Genomic DNA, 23,031 nt, shown 5'->3' with positions numbered 1-23,031 from the left:
TCAAAGTTTGAGTCATTTATTTTGCAACAATGACCTCCAGTAAAAATCTGTGATCTATGGTAATCAGAATAGCAGAAACACCCAAATCATTCAGACACATGGATTAAAGGGATTACATCACATGGATTAAACAGCAGACGTGCACATAAAGCATCAAACACAAGAGTCCATGTTAAACATGGTCCAAAAGCTTCCCAGTAAAACCACAACAACCACTAACAACACTGAGATGGTCCTGGATCGGTTTAGAGTCCAAACAGAGATCATCATCATCATCAGTCTGCTGAACACAGGAAACAGCAGATTTTATAACATCAGACAGAACCAGGACCCAGACTCAGTTACTGGGAACCAGAACAAGACCTGAAAGAAGAAGAGATGAGGACACAGTCACCAACACACTCTGAAAACAAACCATGGACACTGGTTTTAACAGTCATGGCAATGATTCAGTAAAGTTTCATGTTTCAGGGCCTGAACCAGGTCTGAGAGTCCTCAAAAACAACAGTAAAAACCTGTGTTTGAAACATTAATGTAACTAACAGTTGTCTGGTTCTAAACTGTTTTCAGGTATGAACTGGTCTGTGAGTGAGAGTCCTGCTCTGACCTCGGGCCTTCCTCTTGTAGTAGATGAATCCAGCCAGAGATAAGATCAGACCCAGGATCAGTCCTGAGGCTCCGATGGCGAGCTTGTTCCTCTCTGACTCAGGCATGGACGAGTCTGAGGAGGGATCTGAGTCACAAAGGTGAGAGTCAGACAGGTAGGTATGTACAGGTGTGTACAGGTGTGTAGATACAGACAGGTATTTACCCCAGTCAGTGATCAGAGGTTTCTCCAGGCTGGCGTGCTCCACCTTACAGGAGATCTTCTCCCCAGACCTTCAACACAAACATCAGTGACTCTCAGATCTTAAACTTTTAACATTTAAACTTGCAGACCTCATATTAAAAATTGTTCAGGTTTCCATCATCAGAAATGGCGCTCCTGGACTTCATTCTACGTAGCTTGGCAAGAAAAGCGTCTGGACTTGTTTAAGTTGCTTGAAGACGTTTCACCTCTCATCCGAGAAGCTTCTTCAGTTCTAAGGTCAAATGGTGGAGAGTCCTAGATTTAAACCTAGTGGGAGTTTCCCCCCACAGAAGGTCAAAGGACCCCCTGATGATCCTCTACCTAATCACATGAGCCAAGGTGTGAAAACGGGTGTGGGTCACAATCAGCCAGGGTTTCAGCTCACTGTGAAACCTGGCCTCACCCTATCATGTGATTTCCTGAGGTTAGATGGCCCAGGATGTGAGTGGCCCTTGTTAAATTCTCCCAATTCTTTAAATCTTTGAGCTGAAGGAAGGACAAAACTCTGTGTATAAATGCTCAATCAACAATCATTTTATTCCATACAATTCAACACTTTATGAGCAAACACCATCCGGATGGGGAGACATGCATGAAGAGGGTCACAGCAAAATCTCAAAATGGTGGAGGGTTAGTGAAACTCTTATAGCCTCTAGTGCCCCCACCCAGTCATAAACACTTAAACATTCACATACTTTCTAACTCTCAGTGAGCCTGAGTTACGGCCTTGGCTCCCTGTTTTTCTGTCCTTTGTCCCTTTTAGGGGGGAAACTTCCACTGGGTTTAAATCTGGGACTCTCCACCATTTGACCTTAGAACTGAAGAAGCTTCTTGGATGAGAGGTGAAACGTCTTCAAGGAACTCAAAGAAGTCCAGACGCTTTTCTTTCCAAGCTCCTTTGACTACGATGACCTGGATGACTGAGAACCTTCACAGACATATTGCCGTACATTTTGGGAGGAACACCCTTCAACTGGTGCGGGAGGATGAAAGGGAATCAAGAAAACTAGCGGATTATAGGAATGATCTCCATTTCAACCTGAGATGCAGACAAAGCAGAGTTGCTCCTAAGAGCTGGCGCCTGTCAGGAGATACAGTGCAGACTTGATTCTACGGAAAGCACAAAATCAGCTTCTAAGTGAAAGGATAAGACAGGTCCATTTCACTATATATGCCCTCCAAAGCAAGATTAGCCAGACCCTGCAGGAACAGGAAACCCTTCTACCCTCTCCAATCTTAGAAGAGGTTTACAAGTTTGTGGACAAGGCTCAGTGGGCCCAACACTCTAAAGGAAAAGAAAGACAACGCAGGAAATTCCACACCTTGCTTTCAAAAACACACACTCCTCAGTCTGAACCTACACAACTCAGTGAAGAACACACACCTGAGGACAGTCAGGAAAAATGGGGGAAGAACTTATCAGACCGGAATCTCACTGAACCTGAAAAGAAAGTATTAGCCAAAGGACTCAATTTTGCCATCTCTCCACAACAGTTGCCCATAGTGGACCTCATCACAGCCCCAGAAACTGCCATACGGATTAACAAATGATCACAGACAGAAGCAGAGCAAATCAGGATGAAAGTCTAAGCCACCCTCTCCAGTGCCAAAGTCCCTCCGTCCAACCTCACAATACAGGAAAAGAAGGCCGTCGCTTCCCTGAGAAGAGACCACAACATCACTGTTTCACCAGCTGATAAGGGAAGATGCACCGTGGTCCTAAACACTACAGATTACCACACAAAGATCACTACTCTCCTCAGTGACAACAATACCTATGAAGCCTTAAAGCGAGACCACACAAGCAGCTACAAAAAGAAAGTTATAGCTTGCCTTCAAGACTTTGAAAAGGACAAAATCATTGACCGCCTCACATATCACCGCCTTTACCCAGGGCATGCCATACCCTGCATTTACGGACTTCCTAAGATCCACAAGGAAGCTGTCCCACTCAGACCCATAGTCAGTAGCATAAACTCAGCCACTTACAACATCTCGAAACACCTTGCTACCGTCCTTGCTCCTCTCGTGGGGAACACCCCACACCATATCAAGAACTCCACCGACTTCACCGACAAGGTCCAGAAACTTACCCTGGATCCAGATGAAACCATGGTGTCCTTTGATGTAGTCTCTCTCTTCACTTGCATACCCACCACGGAGGCCGTGGAGACGGTCAGAAAACGACTACAAGAAGACAGCTCCTTGGAGGACAGGACCAACTTCACACCCGATCAGATCTGCACACTGTTAGACCTCTGCCTCACCACTACATATTTCAAGTACAACGAAGGCTTTTACAGACAAAAACATGGCTGTGCCATGGGCTCCCCCGTGTCACCTATTGTAGCCAACCTTTGCATGGAGGAAGTGGAAAGGAAGGCTCTTGGCTCTTTCAAAGGAAGAGTACCCAGCCACTGGTACAGATATGTGGACGACACCTGGGTCAAAATCAAGACACAAGAAGTGGAATCCTTCACTGCACACATTAACGCTGTGGATAAAAACATCAAGTTCACCAGGGAAGACACAAAGGACGACTGTTTGCCTTTCCTGGACTGCGCTGTGCACATTGAAGAGAACGGCAACCTCAACATCGAAGTTTACCGGAAGCCCACACACACGGACCAGTACCTCCTCTTTGACTCCCATCACCCTCTGGAACACAAACTTGGAGTAATTAGGACCCTACACCACCGGGCAGAACATGTTCCCTCTAAGCATGAAGGGAAAAAGAAGGAACACACACATGTAAAGGAAGCACTCAAAACATGCGGTTATCCTAATTGGGCGATTATAAAGTCAGCAAGGATGACTTTATCCTTGTCTTCCAAGGAGCTGTCTTCTTCTAGTCGTTTTCTGACAGTCTCCACGGCCTCCGTGGTGGGTATGCAAGTGAAGAGAGAGACTACATCAAAGGACACCATGGTTTCATCTGGGTCCAGGGGAAGTTTCTGGACCTTGTCGGTGAAGTCGGTTCTTGATGTGATGTGGGGTGTTCCCCACAAGAGGTGCCAGGATGGTAGCAAGGTGTTTTGCAATGTTATAAATGGTTGAGTTTATGCTACTGACTATGGGTCTGAGTGTGACCCCTTCCTTGTGGATCTTAGGAAGTCTGTAAATGCAGGGTATGGCATGCCCTGGGTAAAGGCGGTGATATGTGAGGCGGTCAATGATTTTGTCCTTTTCAAAGTCTTGAAGGCAAGCTATAACTTTCTTTTGTAGCTGCTTGTGTGGTCTCGCTTTAAGGCTTCATAGGTATTGTTGTCACTGAGGAGAGTAGTGATCTTTGTGTGGTAATCCGGAGTATACTGGAGTGCTCACCTGGGTGTGTACTCCAGGTGTGAGTGGGTCTGGTAGTACCAATCACCATCTGCCATCTCCTCAGTGGAAGTGACATCAGAGGTGACTTCCTGTCCATCTCTCAGCCAGCTCACTTTGATCTTACTGGGGAAGAAGTCATAGACGCTGCAGACCAACATGGCGGGATGCTGACTGTAAGCAGGTGTTGTGGAGTGAAGTTTGACGTACGGCTTAACTAGAGGATATTATGAGTTTCTGTTATTGTTATTATCATATCATCAGGGATGATTGTATACATGTGCATTAATAAAGATACTGTCAACAGCAGAGTCACATATAACCAGTCTGACATCAGATGATGAATCAGCTGTGAGGAGAAACATCATCAGGCTGTAAACATTATTATTATAAAGTAAGACATGCAGAGCTGTATGTGCTGGAAATCTACCAGACTTGAACCTGGATCAGTTTTTATTAATATCCAGCAAAGTGTTGACTCAGAGTGACATCAGTTTGAACCATCAGTGAACTGATCCTCCTGCAGATCAGCTGCTGTGGTTTGAAAGTAAAATCTGACACATGGAGACCTGATGAGAAACTAACACCTTAACTCATCCACACATAAATGAACCCTGAGTGTTTTCACTCAGTTTAATATCAACATCAAACTAAAGGACTGAATCCACAGCTGGTCCCAGTTTGAATTTCTGCTCATCCAGCTGTTTGATTCCTGAACAGAAATTATAAAGTAAAAATTGCTCCCACAGTTGATTTTTTCACACCAAGCTGCTTGCCTATTGTAGATTCACTCTTCCCAGTCTGGTGCAGGTCTACAATACTTTTCCTGGTGTCCTTCGAAAGCTCTTTGGTCTTGGCCATGGCGGAGTTTGGAGTCTGACTGTTTGAGGCTGTGGACAGGTGTCTTTTATACAGATGATGAGTTCAAACAGGTGCCATTCATACAGGTAACGAGTGGGGGACAGAAAAGCTTCTTACAGAAGACGTTACAGGTCTGTGAGAGCCAGAGATTTTCCATGTTTGAGGTGACCAAATACTTATTTTCCACCCTGATTTACGAATAAATTCTTTACAAATCCTACCATGTGGATTCATGGATTTTTTTTTCACATTCTGTCTCTCACAGTTGAAGTGTACCTCTGGTGCAAATTACTGACCTCTGTCATCATTTTAGGTGGGGGAACTTGCACAATCGGTGGCTGACTAAATACTTTTTTGCCCCACTATATGTGTAGACACATTTGGTTCCGGTAGATGGTGGCTCTCAAACACAGCAATGTAAATCACACACACACACACACACACACACACACACACACACACACACACACACACACACACACACACACACACACACACGTGTCTATATATACATTACACATGCATACACATACAAACACAAAGCTGTGTAAACCAACTATAAATAACTAATCTCAACTTCCATCCATCCATCCATCTTCATCCGCTTTATCCGAGGCCGGGTCGCGGGGGCAGCAGCCTAAGCAAAGAGGCCCAGACCTCCCTCTCCCCAGCCACCTCCTCCAGCTTATCCGGGGGAACACCAAGGCGTTCCCAGGCCAGCCGAGAGATATAATCTCTCCAGCGTGTCCTGGGTCTGCCCCGGGGCCTCCTCCAGGTGGGACATGCCTGGAATACCTCACCCAGGAGGCGCCCAGGGGGCATCCTTGTCAGATGCCCGAACCACCTCAGCTGGCTCCTTTCGATGTGGAGCAGCAGCTGCTCTACTCTGAGCCCCTCCTGGAGGGCCGAACTTCTCACCCTATCTCTAAGGGAGAGGCCAGCCACCCTTCGGAGGAAGCTCATTTCTGCCGCTTGTATCCGCGATCTCGTTCTTTCGGTCACTACCCACAGCTCGTGGCCATAGGTGAGGGTAGGGACGTAGATCGACCGGTAAATTGAGAGCTTCGCTTTTACACTCAGCTCCCTCTTCACCACGACGGACCGGTGCAGCGTCCGCATTACTGCAGCTGCAGCCCCAATCCATCTCTCGATCTTCGGCTCCCTTCTCCCATCACTCGCGAACAAGACCCCGAGATACTTGAAGTCCTCCACTTGGGGCAGGAACTCATCCCCGACCCGGAGTATATAATCTAAACTTATATACATAAAATAGTGGAGGTGGAATGAATACTACAAATGTACATAAGGTGCAGTTGCAGTCTGGCAGTGGGAGCAGTGTGACAGGTCAACTGTTAAGAAGGGAGATGGCGAGGGGAAAGAAACTGTTCCTGTGTCGGGTGGTCCTGGTCTGCAGGCTTCTGTACCGTCTGCCAGAGGGCAGCAGATCAAAGAGTCTGTGTGCAGGGTGTGAGGGGTCTGTGATGATTTTCCCTGCCCGTTTCCTGGTTCTTGAGAGGTACAGATCCTGGATGGAGGGCAGGGGGGTGCCGATGATCCTTTCTGCTGCCCGTACAGTCCGCTGCAGTCTGCTCCTGTCCTGTTTAGTGGCTGCTCCATACCAGACTGTGATGGAGGAGCACAGGACAGACTCAATGACCGCAGTGTAGAACTGGATCAGCAGCTCCTGTGGAAGACTGTACTTCCCCAGTTGTCTCAGGAAGTACATCCTCTGCTGGGTCTTTTTGAGGATGGAGTTCATTTCATTTCATTTCATTTATTTGTTCATTTTCAGGCACAACAAATACCTATATTGAACATAAGATACACAAAACAAAAAACAAAAATTGCCTGAAAAAGGAGTGGGACGAAGAAAACTTATTAAATCCCACCCCTATACTCACTCATCAACAAAAAAAACAATAAACTTCCCGCAGCTACGCCCATCATTGCATACAGACCCATCAACAGCCCCGGGCACATACAAGCATCTAAGCGGCAGCTCGCAACCAACAATTAGAGCCTTCATAACTGAATACAGAATATATAAATTATAAATTGCATTACCACAGGTAACAGGCAGTAATAACTACAAGCAACAAACACACATACATATACATACATATATATCTACACACACAAGTACATATATGTACATACATACGCACACTTTATTTATTTTTTTTATTTTGGAATCCATACCAGCAATGGTTGATATGACGTTGATATTGAGTTGATATTGGTCTCCCACTTCAGGTCCTGGGAGATGGTGGTACCCAGGAACTTGAAGTTCTTCACAGTCGACACAGGGCTCTCTGATATGGTGAGGGGGAGCAGTGTTGAGGGATGCCTCCTGAAGTCCATTGTCAGGCAAATGACGGTTCAAGGTTCAAGGTTCAAGGTTCTTTATTTGTCACATGCATAGTTATACAAGTATAACACACAGTGAAATGTGGCCTGACACGCTCCTCGACATGTGCAAAAATTGGGGGGGGTGTAGAGGAAGAACATTATATATATATATATATATATAGTATATACACTGGGTGAATGTGCAGTAGTAGCAGCAAGCAGGTGAATTCTGTACATTAATATGAATAGACATCTGACTATTTTACAGGATAGACAATATAAACATATTTAAAATTAAAGGAATTGAAATGTACATTGTGCCTTGGTTTAGTGTCTGGAAGAGAGTCCTGTCTCAGTCAATTATAGATGATGTGAGAGGGCGGGTGTGTGTGTTTAGGGCACGAATGGCTTGGGGATAGAAGCTCCTCTTAAGTCTCTCTGTCCTTGCCCGGAAGATGCGGAACCTTCTACCAGATTGCAGAAGTTGGAACAGTTTGTTGCCAGGATGGGACGGGTCCTTCAGTATCTGCGCTGCTCTAGTCCGGCATCTCCTGGTGTAGGTGTCCTGAAGCGGGGGGAGAGCAATCCTGCAGCAGCGTTCTGCTGTACGGATCACTCTCTGGAGAGCTTTTTGGTCCTTCACACAGCTGTTCCCAAACCACGATGTCATGTTCTGTGTGAGGATGCTCTCCACAGCGCCTGTATAGAAAATCCTGAGGATCTTTGGAGAGACCCTGAACTTCCTCAGTTGTCGTAGGTGATACAGGCGCTGCCTAGCCTTTTTGGTCTGGACCTGAATGTGGGCAGCCCATGTCAGGTCTGAGGAGATGTGGACACCAAGATACTTGAAGGACTGCACCCTCTCCACTGGAGCTCCATTGATGATAATGGGCTTGTAGTCTCTGTGCTGACCCCTTCTGAAGTCCACCACCAGCTCCTTGGTCTTGCTGACGTTCAGCTGGAGGTGGTTGTCCTGGCACCACGATGCCAGATTCTTCACTTCATCCATGTAGGCCGCCTCATCGTTGTTGGAGATGGCACCCAACACCACTGTGTCGTCAGCAAACTTCACAATGGTGTTGGAGCCATGGGTGGCCACACAGTCTGAAGTGTAGAGGGAGTAGAGCAGTGGCGAGAGGACACATCCCTGAGGTGCTCCTGTGTTGATGGTGATGCTGTTGGAGAAGCACCTGCCCACCCTCACCACCTGAGTTCTGCCAGTGAGGAAGTCCAACACCCATGCACACAGACGGCTGTTAAGTCCCAGATCCCTGAGCTTTGTGAACAGTCTGCAGGGCACTATTGTGTTGGTGTCATCTGCAGACTTTAGGAGTTTGACAGCCGAGTTCTTGGAGGTGCAGTCGTTAGTGTAGAGGGAGAACAGTAGTGGTGAGAGGACACATCCTTGAGGGGCACCAATACTGAGGGACCAAGTTTCAGAGGTGATCTCCCCCAGCCTCACTTGTTGCTTTCTGTCTGTCAGGAAGCTGGTGATCCACTGACAGGTAGCTGGTGACACACTGAGCTGGGAGAGTTTGGAGGAAAGAAGTTCAGGCACAATGGTGTTAAAAGCCGAACTAAAGTCCACAAACAGGACCCTGGCATAAGTTCCCGGGCGGTCAAGGTGTTGCAGGATGTAATGCAGCCCCATGTTCACTGCATCATCCACCGACCTGTTTGCCCGGTAGGCAAACTGCAGAGGGTCCAGCTGGCGGCCTGTAATGTCTTTCAGATGGGCTAACACCAGTCGTTCGAAGGATTTCATGACCACAGACGTCAAGGCGACAGGTCTGTAGTCATTCAGTCCTGTGATGGTGGGTTTCTTGGGAACAGGGATGATGGTGGAGCGTTTGAAGCAGGAGGGAACTTCACACAGCTCCAGGGATCTGTTGAAGATGCGAGTAAAGATGGGAGCCAGCTGTTCAGCACAGGTTTTGAGGCAGGAGGGTGAGACGCCGTCTGGTCCGGGGGCTTTCCTGGGCTTCTGTTTCTGGAATAGTCGGCTCACATCCTGAGTGTGTATTCTGAGTTTCAGGGAGGAGGAAAGGGGGGTGAGAGGTGTGGTGGAGGTCGTTGAGTCTGGATTGGAGAGGGTGGTGGTGGTCGTTGAGTCTGGATTGGGGAGGGTGGTGGTGGTCGTTGGGTCTGGATTGGGGAGGGTGGGGGTGGTCGTTGAGACTGGATTGGGGAGGGGGAGGGTGAAGGGGGGAGAGGTGGAAGGTGTGTTGGGGGTCAATGTCTGAAACAATGGCTCTGGGGAGGGGAGGGTGGGGCGTGGGAGTCTGTCCGTCTCAAACCTGCAGTAGAAAGTGTTTAACTCGTTGGCCAGGTCTTTGTTTGCTTCAACAGTGGGTGGGCGGCGTCTGTAGCTGGTGATTTCCTGCAGGCCCCTCCACACTGACGCAGGGTCGTTGGCTGAGAGCCGTTCTTCCAGCTTCTGGGAGTAGATCCTTTTAGCTGCTTTGATCTCCTTGGTCAGTGTGTTCCTGGCTTGCTTGTACAGGACCCTGTCACCACTTCTGTAGGCGTCCTCCTTGGCCTTACGAAGATGTTGGAGTTTAGGAGTGAACCATGGTTTATTGTTGTTGTATGTGCAAAAGGTCTTTGTTGGCACACACGTCTTCACAGAAACTGATGTATGATGTCACAGTGTCCGTGAGCTCATCTAGGTTCTCAGATGCAGCTTCAAAAACAGTCCAATCAGTGGAGTCAAAACAGTCCTGCAGTTCCTGCTTTGCTGCGTTAGTCCACTTCATCACAGTTTTGACTACAGGCTTCGCACGTTTGAGTTTTTGCCTATAAACTGGAATAAGATGGACCATGCAGTGATCAGAATGTCCCAAAGCTGCCCGGGGCACAGAGCGATAGGCATCTTTTAGAGTGGTGTAGCAGTGATCCAGTATGATGTTGTCCCTGGTGGGGCAGTCTATATGCTGTCTGTATTTAGGGAGTTCGTAGTTTAGGTTTGCTCTGTTAAAATCCCCAAGAATAATTGTAAAGGAATCCGGGAATTTCCTCTCCAGGGTAGTAATCTGGTCAGCCAGCTCACACAGTGCGTTGTTCGCGTTGGCCTGAGGAGGGATGTAAACTCCGACCAGCATGAAGGAAGAAAACTCCCGCGGTGAATAAAATGGTTTACAGTTGATGAAAAAACTTTCCAAGTGTGGGCTGCAGTGTTTCTGTAACACTGTGACATCAGTACACCAACCTTCATTAATGTAGAAGCAGACTCCACCACCCTTTGTTTTCCCTGAGAGCTCTGTTTCGCGGTCTGCCCGGTGAAGTTGGAAGCCCGGCAGATTTAAGACAGCGTCTGGGACTCGCTCACTGAGCCAGGTTTCAGTGAAGCACAGGGCAGCAGAGCGTGCAAAGTCCTTGTTATTCCGGTTTAAGAGCAGTAATTCGTCCACTTTGTTTGGAACAGAGCGGAGATTCGCGAGGTGAATGGAGGGGAGTTTCACCAGCGCACCAGCGCGACTCCAGGAGCCACAGAGAGCTGCTGCCCCTCCAACTAAAATCTCCAAAAAACTTTCCGGGTTTGTGAAAAATGGATAAGAACTATAGTGAGACGACTGCCTGAACTGCCTGGTGTTTAGCAGTTCATCTCTGGAGAAAGTGATGTGGTCTGAGTGACCAAAAGCGCAGAAAATAAACAGAAACAAGAAAAGTGCGAGAGAGTGCAGTGCTGAGGCTGCCATCCGTGGCGCCATCTTGAAAGGGTGTTGATATATAATTATAATTGTTTCAGTATATTTAATAGCTCCACTGTTACACTGACTCATAGACCTGAGCTGTAAGTGTGTGCAGGTGTGAAGCTGCTACACAAGCTCTGAAAGTCAGAATCAATAAATAAACAGCAGACGGCCTTCAAACACCATCAGTGTTTCTCATTTTTGTTTGAATTAAAATAAATGAATTAGAAGAAAAGTGTTTTATCAACATGTCGAGCTGCTTCATGCTGTTAGAAATATTTATATGGAAATATTTAAAAAAATAAATAAATATGAGCAATATTTCAGCTTAAAGAGGTTTAATGAATCATCAGTGTGTTATAATGAACAGCTGCAGTTGCCTGTCTCACCAGCAGGGAGCGCCACAGACTGAGGTTAGCTCTGTGACGTTATAGTCAGAGCTGTGATCAGTGATTTATTACAGTTATTGATCACCAGAGTCTGACCTGCACCTGTGAGTCCATCATGAATGATTCAGAGTGAGGTCAACACCTGATGATGTCACACAGACCAGCACACTCACCTGATTTAGACAGAATGCCCTTGTACCAGACACCAATGTTGTTATGGCAGTACATCTCCTTCTCAGCTTTCATTTGAGTCAGGTATGCACCACTGTTCATGATCTCTGCGTTCCCCTCTCCGAACTCAGTGTATCCAACAAACTTCCCCACATCGCTGTCAAACCTGGCATACTCGATCTTGTTGTAATAGTAAGCTCTGATGTACTTGATGTCCTTCAGCTCAGTGGAGTTAAAGTCACAGCGAGACACTACATACATTTTGAATCCATCTGAGGACAAACACAACATCAGACTGTGAGCTGATCATACCTGCTGTGTATGGGAAGATGTACAAATAACTTATGTTGATCATGTATACATCTGTCTACTTAGCACTTTTAATTCTTATTTTTATGTATGTTGGGTAGATAGCTGGGAGGACTGTAAGGTGCTAGTTCAGGTTTGCAGCCACCACTCCCTGGAGTGTCGGCCAGAACACTGCTCAAGGCCCGGATGAATGTTCAGAAGGGAGACAATGAAGACACCGAGGATAGTGCAGACTCTTGTATTGACTTCACACAGTTGAAGGTAACAGGGATTGTCAGAGGAGCAGGTATCGCATACAGGTTTAGGTGCGTGGGCATGTGTGTGTGTGTGTGTGTGTGTGTTTGTGTGTGTGTGTGTTTGTGTGTGTGTGTGTGTGGTCTGTTGCTCATTAACGCACACTTCTCACGGAATGACCAATTCTCTGCTGGTAATCTGGAGCAGAAAAGCTCAGGTGCCTTGCCCACGTTTCTCCCTGCCCATAGTCTCTCATACAAAGCGGTGGGGTGACCTCTACTGGCCACTCTAAAAAACTACAGGTGAACTAACAACTGAACAGAATAAAACCATAACTACGGGGCATTTTGTACAATGTATATTTAAGCATTGTCTGACAGAATGTTTTGCAATAAGTACCACAGCAAATTCCTAATGTTGTTAACCTGCTCAACATTTGGCAATAAAACCCTTTCTGATTCTGATCATTGATGCATTTATTGATCACTACACTGATTACAGATCAGTGTATCTCTGCAGTGTATTGATCAGTGTATTAATCAGTGTATTGATAGCAGTGTTGGTCAAGTTACTTGAAAAAAGTAATCAGTAACTAATTACTGATTACTTCCCCAAAAAGTAATCAGGTTACTTTACTGATTACTTATTTTCAAAAGTAATTAATTACTTAGTTACTTCAGTTTCACGATTTACAACCTGAATAGGTGATAAAGCGATAGATCTTTCAGCCAATTCTACTTTTTCTGCATAATCCATCATACAAAATGTAATCAAATGGAAAAGTCTCTTTTTAAAACTTGTTTTATCAGTTTTAATCTTTTAACTTTATGCATCAAGCAAAAATGTAATTATATGCAACATTCTCTGACTGGAAGAAATTAGTTTAACATTTAAACCTATTTTCTGCACATTCCAGCTCATAAAATAAAATATTTTTTTTGTGTTTACACTCAGTCTTTCAAATAGATGCAAGTAAAACACAGCAGAAAATAAATAAAGTCAAAGACTCAGCGGTCCTGTTGCTCTATTTTCACCTGTAAAGCAGGAGTGAGGTAGGCGGAGGTTTACCCTGGTGCAGGTGTGCCGCGGTCAGTTAAAGAATCTGCGAGTTTTTCTGTGAGTTTCCCATTACGTCGTAGCTACTCGGTGCTTGTTTGGAAGTTTAGGGGTTTTTTTCGCTGTAAAAAGAAGTTTTTTTTCCCACGCACGATGGACACTAATGTTTTTGTCACTTTTTATGGAATCAAACTCAAAGTAAGGTCAGTACTTCCACGCTTTAAATGCTGCACGCTCATACTCTCTCCCACAATCGATATGTGATCCATTGTTGATCTGCACACAGCTGTTGTCACGAACGTCGCACTCGCTTACGTCACTGTCGTGAGACATTGTCGCCAAAAAATCACGGTTTTAGTAACGCAGTAACGCAGCGTTCCTACGGGAAAGTAATGGTAATCTAATTACTGTTTTTGCAATAGTAATCCCTTACTTTACTCGTTACTTGGAAAAAGTAATTGGATTACAGTAACGCGTTACAAGTAACGCGTTACTGCCCATCTCTGATTGATAGTACCTGCAGTGCTGAGGCTGATGAAGAGGAGGCAGAGGAAGGATGAAGCCATGTTCCTGAGTTCTCCTGACAAACTGACTCAGTCTGACTGAGAGCTGCTCTAAAAATAGAGGACAGGTCACATGACCACAGCGTCATCTGTTACCAGGAAGAACTCTGTGACACCAGCTTACAGCTCTCACTGGAACACAAAATAAGAAAGAAAGACGCAACAACATTGTCATCCCCTATGTAGCCTTAACGCCCACTCACACCCTGGGTCATCTGACCTCAGGAAATCACATGATAGGGTGGGGCCAGGTTTCACAGTGAGCTGAAACCCTGGCTGATTGTGACCCACACCCGTTTTCACACCTTAGCTCATGTGATTAGGTAGAGGATCATCAGAGGGTCCTTTTGTCCCTCTTTGGGGGGACACTGCCACTGGGTTTAAATCTGGGACTCTCCACCAATTGAACTTAGATCTGAAGAAGTTTCTTAGATGAGAGGTGAAACATCTTCAAGCAACTTAAAGAAGTCCAGACGTTTTTCTTTCCAAGCTCCTTAGAATAATCTCTCATATTAACAGGGGTCATATTTACACACCTGTCCTCCTCTTCTTTATTAATAATAAGTAATCCGCTCTTTCTCAGTACTTTTGATCAATTGAATTTACTTCATCACACTGTTTATACTTCCTGTCTCTTTCAACTTAAAAGGACAGAAGCACTCTTATTGTGAAACATTTCTGTGGAGCTCTGATGTTCCTCTGTGTGGACGGCACAGATCTCATGGATACTGGACTGAAAATGCGTCTCAAACATGAAATCTGTTTCTTAGTTAATGTGAAGTCATCACAGAGATTTATTTTTCAGTTTCAGGCTCCAGAGCAGCTGAATCACATTTCACTGTGTTACATTCAGAGTAAAGTTTCAAATTAACTTTAAATGTTTGTAATTCACATTTTCTATTTAGCTTTTCATGCAGACTAAATCATATTCAATGGAGACATTCAGTCAGAGTCTAACAGTAGCATCATCTGTGACCAATGAAGTCAGTTCAATTCAATTCAATTCAATTCAATTTTATTTATATAGCGCCAAATCACAACAAAAGTCGCCTCAAGGCGCTTCATAGATGCAGAGAAAAACCCAACAATCATATGACCCCCTATGAGCAGCACTTTGGCGACAGTGGGAAGGAAAAACTCCCTTTAAACAGGAAGAAACCTCCGGCAGAACCAGGCTCAGGGAGGGGCGGGGCCATCTGCTGCGACCGGTTGGGGTGAGAGAAGGAAGACAGGATAAAGACATGCTGTGGAAGAGAGACAGAGGTTAATAACAGATATGATTCAATGCAGAGAGGTCTATTAATACATAGTGAGTGAGAAAGGTGACTGGAAAGGAAAAACTCAATGCATCATGGGAATCCCCGGCAGCCTACGTCTATTGCAGCATAACTAAGGGTTCAGGGTCACCTGGTCCAGCCCTAACTATATGCTTTAGCAAAAAGGAAAGTTTGAAGCCTAATCTTGAAAGTAGAGATAGTGTCTGTCTCCCGAATCCAAACTGGAAGCTGGTTCGGCAGAAGAGGGGCCTGAAAACTGAAGGCTCTGCCTCCCATTCTACTTTTAAATACTCTAGGAACAACAAGTAGGCCTGCAGAGCAAGAGCGGAGCGCTCTAATAGGGTGATATGGTACTACAAGGTCATTAAGATAAGATGGGGCCTGATTATTTAAGACCTTGTATGTGAGGAGCAGGATTTTGAATTCTGGATTTAACAGGAAGCCAATGAAGGGAAGCATGATAATGGTCATGTCCAATGGGCTGCATCCTCCTGAGGACCCGGCCTTCGCGGTCTACGTGGGCCGGGTCCTCAGATGGTCGGGTAGGCCGGAAGTAAACGGCTGTGAAATTGGACGGTCTCGCCTTCAGATTAGCGTCACCGCTGTCTCGGTGGAGTTTAGTAAACTCGGCCGTCTGCTCCTTGCTGTCTAAAATATAACAGGACACTGGCGTAAACTCTCGACCGTCTCACACTTCTGTTTAATCAGTTTTCTGTTTGATGTTTATTCAGCTGTGTGAAAACCACCCGAGGGATTAATTAAATTCCATCCATCCATCCATCCATCCATTTTCATCCGCTTTATCCGAGGCCGGGTCGCGGGGGCAGCAGCCTAAGCAAAGAGGCCCAGACCTCCCTCTCCCCAGCCACCTCCTCCAGCTTATCCGGGGGAATACCAAGGCGTTCCCAGGCCAGCCGAGAGATATAATCTCTCCAGCGTGTCCTGGGTCTGCCCCGGGGCCTCCTCCAGGTGGGACATGCCTGGAATACCTCACCCAGGAGGCGCCCAGGGGGCATCCTTGTCAGATGCCCGAACCACCTCAGCTGACTCCTTTCGATGTGGAGCAGCAGCGGCTCTACTCTGAGCCCCTCCCGGATGGCCGAACTTCTCACCCTATCTCTAAGGGAGAGGCCAGCCACCCTTCGGAGGAAGCTCATTTCTGCCGCTTGTATCCGCGATCTCGTTCTTTCGGTCACTACCCACAGCTCGTGGCCATAGGTGAGGGTAGGGACGTAGATCGACCGGTAAATTGAGAGCTTCGCTTTTACACTCAGCTCCCTCTTCACCACGACGGACCGGTGCAGCGTCCGCATTACTGCAGCTGCAGCCCCAATCCGTCTGTCGATCTCCGGCTCCCTTCTCCCATCACTCGCGAACAAGACCCCGAGATACTTGAACTCCTCCACTTGGGGCAGGAACTCATCCCCGACCCGGAGTGAGCACTCCACCCTTTTCCGGCTGAGAACCATGGCCTCAGATTTGGAGGTGCTGATCCTCATTCCCGCTGCTTCACACTCGGCTGCGAACCGCTCCAGTGCGAGCTGGAGGCCCTCACCCGATGAAGCCAACAGAACCACATCATCCGCAAAAATCAGAGATGAGATTCTGAGGCCACCAAAGCGAAAGCCCTCCGCCCCTTGGCTGCGCCTAGAAATCCTGTCCATAAAAATTATGAACAGAACCGGAGACAAAGGGCAGCCCTGGCGGAGCCCATCACCCACCGGGAACGAGTCCGACTAATTGCCGGCAATGCGAACCAAGCTCTTGCAACGGTTGTATAGGGATCGAATGGCCCGTAGCAATGTGCCAGACACCCCATACTCCCGCAGCACCTCCCACAGGACACCCCGAGGGACATGATCGAATGCCTTCTCCAAGTCCACAAAACACATGTAGACTGGTTGGGCAAACTCCCATGCACCCTCAAGTATCCTGGAGAGGATAAAGAGCTGGTCCAGTGTTCCGCGACCAGGACGAAAACCACATTGTTCCTCCTGTATCCGAGGTTCGACTAGCGGACGAACTCTCCTTTCCAGCACCCTGGCATAGACTTTCCCAGGGAGGCTGAGGAGTGTGATCCCCCTGTAGTTGGAACACACCCTCCGGTCCCCCTTCTTAAAGATGGGGACCACCACCCCGGTCTGCCAGTCCACAGGTACTGCCCCTGATCTCCACGCAACATTGCAAAGGCGTGTCAACCAGGACAGCCCTACAACGTCCAGAGCCTTCAGGAACTCGGGGCGGACCTCATCAACACCAGGGGCTCTGCCACCAAGGAGTTGTTTAACTGCCTCAGTGACCTCGCCCCCGGAAATTGGCGGGTCATTCCCCTCATCCCCAGACTCTGCTTCCTCCTCGGAAGACGTGTCAGTGGGATTAAGGAGGTCCTCGAAGTATTCCTTCCACCGCCTGACAATTTTCTCAGTCGACGTCAACAGCGCTCCGCCAGCACTATACACCGTGCAGGTAGAGCACCGCTTTCCCCTCCTGAGACGCCTGACGGTTTGCCAGAATCTCTTCGAGGCAGTCCGAAAGTCTTTTTCCATGGCCTCTCCGAACTCCTCCCACACCCGAGTTTTTGCTTCAGCCACTGCCCGAGCCGCATTCCGCTTGGCCTGTCGATACCTGTCGGCTGCCTCCGGAGTCCCACAGGCTAACCAAGCCTGATAGGACTCTTTCTTCAGCCTGGTGGCTCCCTTCACCTCTGGTGTCCACCATTTGGTTCGGGGATTACCACCACGGCAGGCACCAACCACCCTGCGGCCGCAGCTCAATGCAGCAGCTTCGGCAATGGAGACGCTGAACATGGTCCATTCGGACTCGATGTCCCCAGTCTCCCTCGGAATGCTGTCGAAGCTCTGCCGGAGGTGTGCGTTGAAGATCTCGCGGACTGGGGCCTCTGCTAGACGTTCCCAGCACACCCTCACTACGCGTTTAGGTGCACCAGGTCTGTCCAGTGTCCTCCCCCGCCACCTGATCCAACTCACCACCAGGTGGTGATCAGTTGACAGCTCAGCCCCTCTCTTTACCCGAGTGTCCAGAACATATGGTCGCAGGTCTGGTGATACGATTACAAAATCGATCATCGACCTACGGCCTAGAGCATCCTGGTGCCACGTGCACTTATGGACACTCTTATGTTCGAACAGGGTGTTCGTTATGGCCAGAAGTCCAATAACAAAGCACCGCTCGGGTTCAGATCAGGGAGGCCGTTCCTCCCAATCACGCCCCTCCAGGTCTCGCTGTCGTTACCCACGTGAGCATTGAAGTCTCCCAGCAGGACAACAGAGTCTCCAGGTGGAGCACCTTCCAGCACCCCCCCCCCAGGGACTCTAAGAAGGCTGGGTACTGAACTGCCACTCGGCGCATAAGCACAGATGACAGTCAGGACCCGTTCCCCGACCCTAAGGCGCAGGGAACAAACCCTCTCGTCCACCGGGAAAAACCCCAACGAACCGGCAGCAAGCCGAGGGGATATTAGAATACCCACCCCAGCCCGCCGCCTCTCACCAGGGGCAACTCCAGACTGAGACAGAGTCCAGCCCCTCTCCAGGAGACTGGTTCCAGAGCCCAAGCCATGCGTAGAGGTGAGCCCGACTATATCTAGCCGGTACCTCTCAACCTCACGCACTAACTCAGGCTCCTTCCCCACCAGAGAGGTGACATTCCATGTCCCTATTGCCAGTCTTGGCAGCCGGGGGTCAGTCCGCCAGGGCCTCCGCTCCTGGCCGCCACCCGGCACACAATGCACCCGACCCCTATGGCGCCTCCTGCAGGTGGTGGGCCTGCGGGAGGATGGGCCCATGTCTCCTCTTCGGGTTGTGCCCAGCCGGGCCCCATGGACTAAGGCCCGGCCACCAGACGCTCGCCCTCGGGCACCCTCCCCGGGCCTGGCTCCAGGGCGGGGCCCCGGTAACCCTATCCCGGGCAGGGTAAACTGTTCCCTCGGTGTCCTTTTCATAAGGGTCTTATGAATCGCTCTTTGTCTGGTCCCTCACCCAGGGCCAGTTTGCCATGGGAGACCCTACCAGGGGGCAAAAGCCCCCAGACAACATAGCCCCTGGGATCCCTGGGACACACAAACCCCTCCACCACGATAAGGTAGCGATTCAAGGAGGAGTTAATTAAATTCAATCTAATCTAATCTAATAACTTTAATCTCAGCCAAACCGATTTACTCACGAACAAACAAAACACTGAAAAAAGCCCAACAGTAACATTTTTAGGTTGTCTAAGTGACTTATATATTACGTTTAACACGAGAAGCGAAAGTCCGCAGTGATCTGAAAATGATGTGCTGGGAGTTGTGCCGTTCTCGGCGACTCCAGTGACCCTCGAGCTCCCGGCTAGCTATCGAGCTGGTGGGTAGCAGATGTCTCCGAAAACGTCGAAGCACTTTTGCAAATATGTGATATCTTGATAAACCGAGCAGATACTTGATGTTTACACACCCACATTCACGCCTGAAAATATGTTAAAAGTTTATTTTGTGACCCAGAAAGGGTAACGAGAGTAATATTAAAACTTAGTAGCGGCCGCCATTGTTGGAAACTGGAATTGGCTGGGCTGCGCTATGAATTCTGGGATATGGTGGGCCACGAAGGACACCCCCGACCCATCCTTCAAATTCGTGGAAAAGGAGGACGCATTTGTCAGCTGCATTCGGAGGAGTCTACGAATTTGGAGAGCCTTCGTCGCGTCGCTGTGACGTAATTGGTCTACAAATGCGGCCTCAGGAGGATGCAGCCCATGACTTTGGAGACGACCAATAAACAGGAAACATGAACCTGCTCAGACACTCCTGACTCAGCTCTGAGAAACAACCACAGAGAGTGAAATTGATCCATAAATATTTGTAAAGACACAGGAAGAACACTGAGACAGATTTGTGGGTTTATTGCTTTTGATGAACAAGTTTATGAACACACTGAGGTCACCTGACACTGAGTTCAGATAAAACTGGTCTCAGTCTCATTAATTTGACTTTTGTCTCCTTTGTTTTTGTGGCAGGAAAAGGTTCCAGGTGGAATCTGCTGGATGGATGGTGGAGATACTCACTGTGACGAGGGAGCTTTAGTTTGCTTTGAATCCCAGAGTTGAACCTTATTGACACAGATGGTGACAGGACAGCTCATACAGGAGATTAACTTATAGCAGGTGAGACAGGTAGACAGGAAGCAGAAGTTCATTACAGGCGAACTCTGCACACACAACAATAACACACACTCATTATGAGCTCATTGTAGAACTATGATGACATCATCACCGTGACCCAATCAGCTGCACTCGTTTCCTTTGACGAGGAAGAAGGTTCCAGCAGCCACACCGACCAGACCGAGAGTCAGACCCACTCCACAGAACACAGAGGGTCCAACACCTGGATCAGAGCGAGCGGACGCCTCCACCTCTGGAGACACAAACACAGAGAACATGAACCTTCACATCTGGAGGCAAAGAGGAAAAACACACATCTGTCTCAAACTGTCAGCTCAGATCAGATCCAGCTGCTCTGATGAACACTGGGCTCAGTCTTCACAGCTGGAGACTGTCACATGTGTACCTCTGTCAGTGCTCTGTGTTTAAATAAAGTTTTCTCACCATAGATCTTGGTCAGTGGTTCTGTCAGGGCCAGATGTTGCACTGCACAGCTGTACACGTCTCCCAGCTGTGGGGTGAACTGCAGTCTGGAGATCTGGGTGAAGGTCCCATCTTTGTTGGGATAGGGAACGTTGATGCTGGATCCTGTGACCCTCTGCTGATTCTTGCTCCAGGAGACGTTGACAGGAGCAGGATAGAAACCAGTCACGTGACAGATCAGAGTGTTATTCTCTCCAAACTCCACCTCATCTCTGGTGTAGATCATCACAGCTGAAGGAGCATCTGTGCACAAACACATCAGGAAGAGGATCAGAGCTTCAGCTGGTTCCCATCAGCAGGTGATCATTCAATTCAATTCAGTTCAATTCGATTCAATTCGATTTTATTTATATAGCGCCAAATCACAACAAAAGTCGCCTCAAGGCGCTTCATAGATGCAGAGAAAAACCCAACAATCATATGACCCCCTATGAGCAGCACTTTGGCGACAGTGGGAAGGAAAAACTCCCTTTTAACAGGAAGAAACCTCCGGCAGAACCAGGCTCAGGGAGGGGCGGGGCCATCTGCTGTGATTGGTTGGGGTGAGAGAAGGAATGATGATGATAAATATCAATAAAAAGTTCAGGTGTTCACTCAGATGATGTCATCACTGTCTGTGTGAGAGAAGCTAGAGTGAGGTCAGAATCATGAAGTTAAACTACAGACAGACTCAGTTCAGCTTCAGAGGAACTAAAAGGAGGAAAAATAATATAAACTGATCTGCAGTAAATGCAGAATACTGCATTCAGAAATACTGAAACATGAACACAAATATAAACACGTCAGTGTTCCTGTACACATGATCAGTATGAATGTGCTTAAGGTGGAATGATTTTGATTGGACAAAGTAAATCAGTGCTGATGATGTCATCAGTGTGTTACTCTACAGAGCGTGCAGGTAAACACAGGTGAGGTGAGACAGGTGTTACATGTTGTATTTACCCTGTTCTGGAGGGAAGTCCTTCATGCCTTTACCACAAAGCTTTATGAGGTCTCTGCAGGTCTTTTGAAAAGCCACAGATGATTCATAAGCTTCTTCCCCATAACTGATAGGAACAATAAAAGGAGGCTGAGGGTAGATTTCCTCCTTTTTGTTGAAGTCTGCGTAGGCAACCTCTTCACCATCCAGTCCATACATGTTCTCTTCATCAGACTCTGAACAGCCACCGACGGCAATGTCACTGTGCAGAGCTGAAACACATCAAACACTGATCAGTAACCTGATCAATGACCTGATCAATAAGCTGCTGTTTACAGAGACAAACTCACCATCAGCAGAGACACAGAGGACACAGGAGAGGAAGAGGAGCAGCTCCTTCATCTTCATCAGCAGATCTCTGACAGTTAAACTCTGAGTGTGTGTGTGTGTGGACCTCACAGAGTGTGTGTGTGTGTGTGTGTGTGTGTGTGTGTGTGGACCTCACAGAGTGTGTGTGAGTCTGTGAGTGACTGAAAGTGCAGCTGAGCTCTAACACACAGCAGCCAATCACAGAGCTCACAGCTCATGATGTCATCAGTGTCCAGGCAGACAGCAGCTGGAGGTGAACATGATCTGACAGACAGCACCAATCAATAATCAATATTTATAGACTCTTCAAAATAAAGCTCAGCCCGATCAGCTTCCACACTGAGGATTTTCAAAATAAAACCAACTTTATTTTAATAAAATGATTCAGTTTGTTTAAAAACACTGTGAAATATGACTTCATGTGTTATTTAAATAGTTTTCAGTTGAAATCACACCTGAGTTCATGTGTGTTACTGTGACAGTGAGAGTCACAGCTGTGTTTGTCAGCAGGAAACTTTTACAGACACAAAAACTTTACGCCTCCATCATATGTTGTAGATCCATCCAGCAGGTCCATCAGAGTCTTTACTGGGCCGATTCTGGCCCCGGGCCTTATGTTTGACACCTCTACAATAACCTGATCAGCTTTCAGAGAGTGATTATTGATCACAGAGCTGAGGAGGAGGAGCTGCTCTGATCATGTGACGAATACAAGATTTTCAAGTGTTTCCTCTGCTGTTTACCATGTGAACTCCCTGGAGATGGGGACCAAAGACTGTCCTCCAGTGAGCAGACTTAGTTCATCCAGGAAGCTGAAATACTGGATGAAGTCCTGAGAGTGAGGGGTGGAGTCAGGACTGTCTCCCAGTGCTTCATACGCTGGTCCTGGGTTTAGATCCTGGTGGACTGAAGCTCACTGGAGCCTTTGGTTTGGTGCCCAGTGTGCTCCATGGATCTGAAGCCTGGGCTGGTCCTGACCATGGAGTCCAGATGTTTCTAGCTTTATTAAGGAGTCCAGGAACGGGAATGATGGC

General features: G+C 47.6%; 2 protein-coding genes across 3 annotated transcripts; both read right to left on the bottom strand.

Annotated features, from left to right (window-relative positions):
* LOC146577919 (H-2 class II histocompatibility antigen, E-S beta chain-like) lies at positions 1-13,813 on the bottom strand. Its single transcript, XM_085268501.1, has 6 exons — positions 13,750-13,813; positions 11,636-11,905; positions 4,175-4,388; positions 812-879; positions 608-733; positions 1-363 (listed from the first exon to the last, which is right to left on the bottom strand). Exons 1-6 carry the CDS (start codon positions 13,796-13,798, stop codon positions 338-340), a joined length of 753 nt encoding a protein of 250 aa, XP_085124627.1. The 5' UTR covers positions 13,799-13,813; the 3' UTR covers positions 1-337.
* Positions 13,814-19,982: 6,169 nt separating this feature from the next.
* On the bottom strand, positions 19,983-22,060 carry LOC146577918 (HLA class II histocompatibility antigen, DR alpha chain-like). 2 transcript variants are annotated; one of them, XM_085268509.1, is made up of 4 exons: positions 21,979-22,060; positions 21,685-21,900; positions 20,671-20,952; positions 19,983-20,479 (listed from the first exon to the last, which is right to left on the bottom strand). In XM_085268509.1, the coding sequence occupies exons 1-4, from the start codon at positions 22,034-22,036 to the stop codon at positions 20,349-20,351; spliced, it is 687 nt and encodes a 228-aa protein (XP_085124635.1). In that variant the 5' UTR covers positions 22,037-22,060; the 3' UTR covers positions 19,983-20,348. The 2 variants fall into 2 exon arrangements, with proteins under 2 accessions (XP_085124635.1, XP_085124634.1); XM_085268508.1 differs by having other exon boundaries at positions 19,984-20,479; positions 21,652-21,900; positions 21,979-22,051.
* Between the last annotated feature and the right edge of the window lie 971 nt (positions 22,061-23,031).

The sequence above is a fragment of the Mchenga conophoros genome, linkage group LG3 (assembly GCF_057382185.1).
Source record: "Mchenga conophoros isolate Kocher_MC1m ecotype Shallow Benthic linkage group LG3, M_conophoros_male_GT1.1, whole genome shotgun sequence".
NCBI classification, from domain to species: Eukaryota; Metazoa; Chordata; class Actinopteri; order Cichliformes; family Cichlidae; genus Mchenga; species Mchenga conophoros.
The sequence above is the reverse complement of the archived record's forward strand: the minus strand, read 5'-3'. Positions and strand labels throughout refer to the sequence as shown.

Excerpts from the sequence above, each read along its gene's own strand:
- LOC146577919 (XM_085268501.1), bottom strand. The coding sequence starts at position 13,798 with ATGGCTTCATCCTTCCTCTGCCTCCTCTTCATCAGCCTCAGCACTGCA. Across the intron at positions 11,906-13,749 it reads CATCAGCCTCAGCACTGCAG|ATGGATTCAAAATGTATGTA; the intron begins GTACTATCAATC and ends GTTTGTCCTCAG. Across the intron at positions 880-4,174 it reads CACCTGGAGTACACACCCAG|GTCTGGGGAGAAGATCTCCT; the intron begins GTGAGCACTCCA and ends TTTGTGTTGAAG.
- LOC146577918 (XM_085268508.1), bottom strand. The coding sequence starts at position 22,036 with ATGAAGATGAAGGAGCTGCTCCTCTTCCTCTCCTGTGTCCTCTGTGTC. Across the intron at positions 21,901-21,978 it reads CCTCTGTGTCTCTGCTGATG|CTCTGCACAGTGACATTGCC; the intron begins GTGAGTTTGTCT and ends GATGTGTTTCAG. Across the intron at positions 20,953-21,651 it reads GGACTTCCCTCCAGAACAGG|ATGCTCCTTCAGCTGTGATG; the intron begins GTAAATACAACA and ends GTTTGTGCACAG.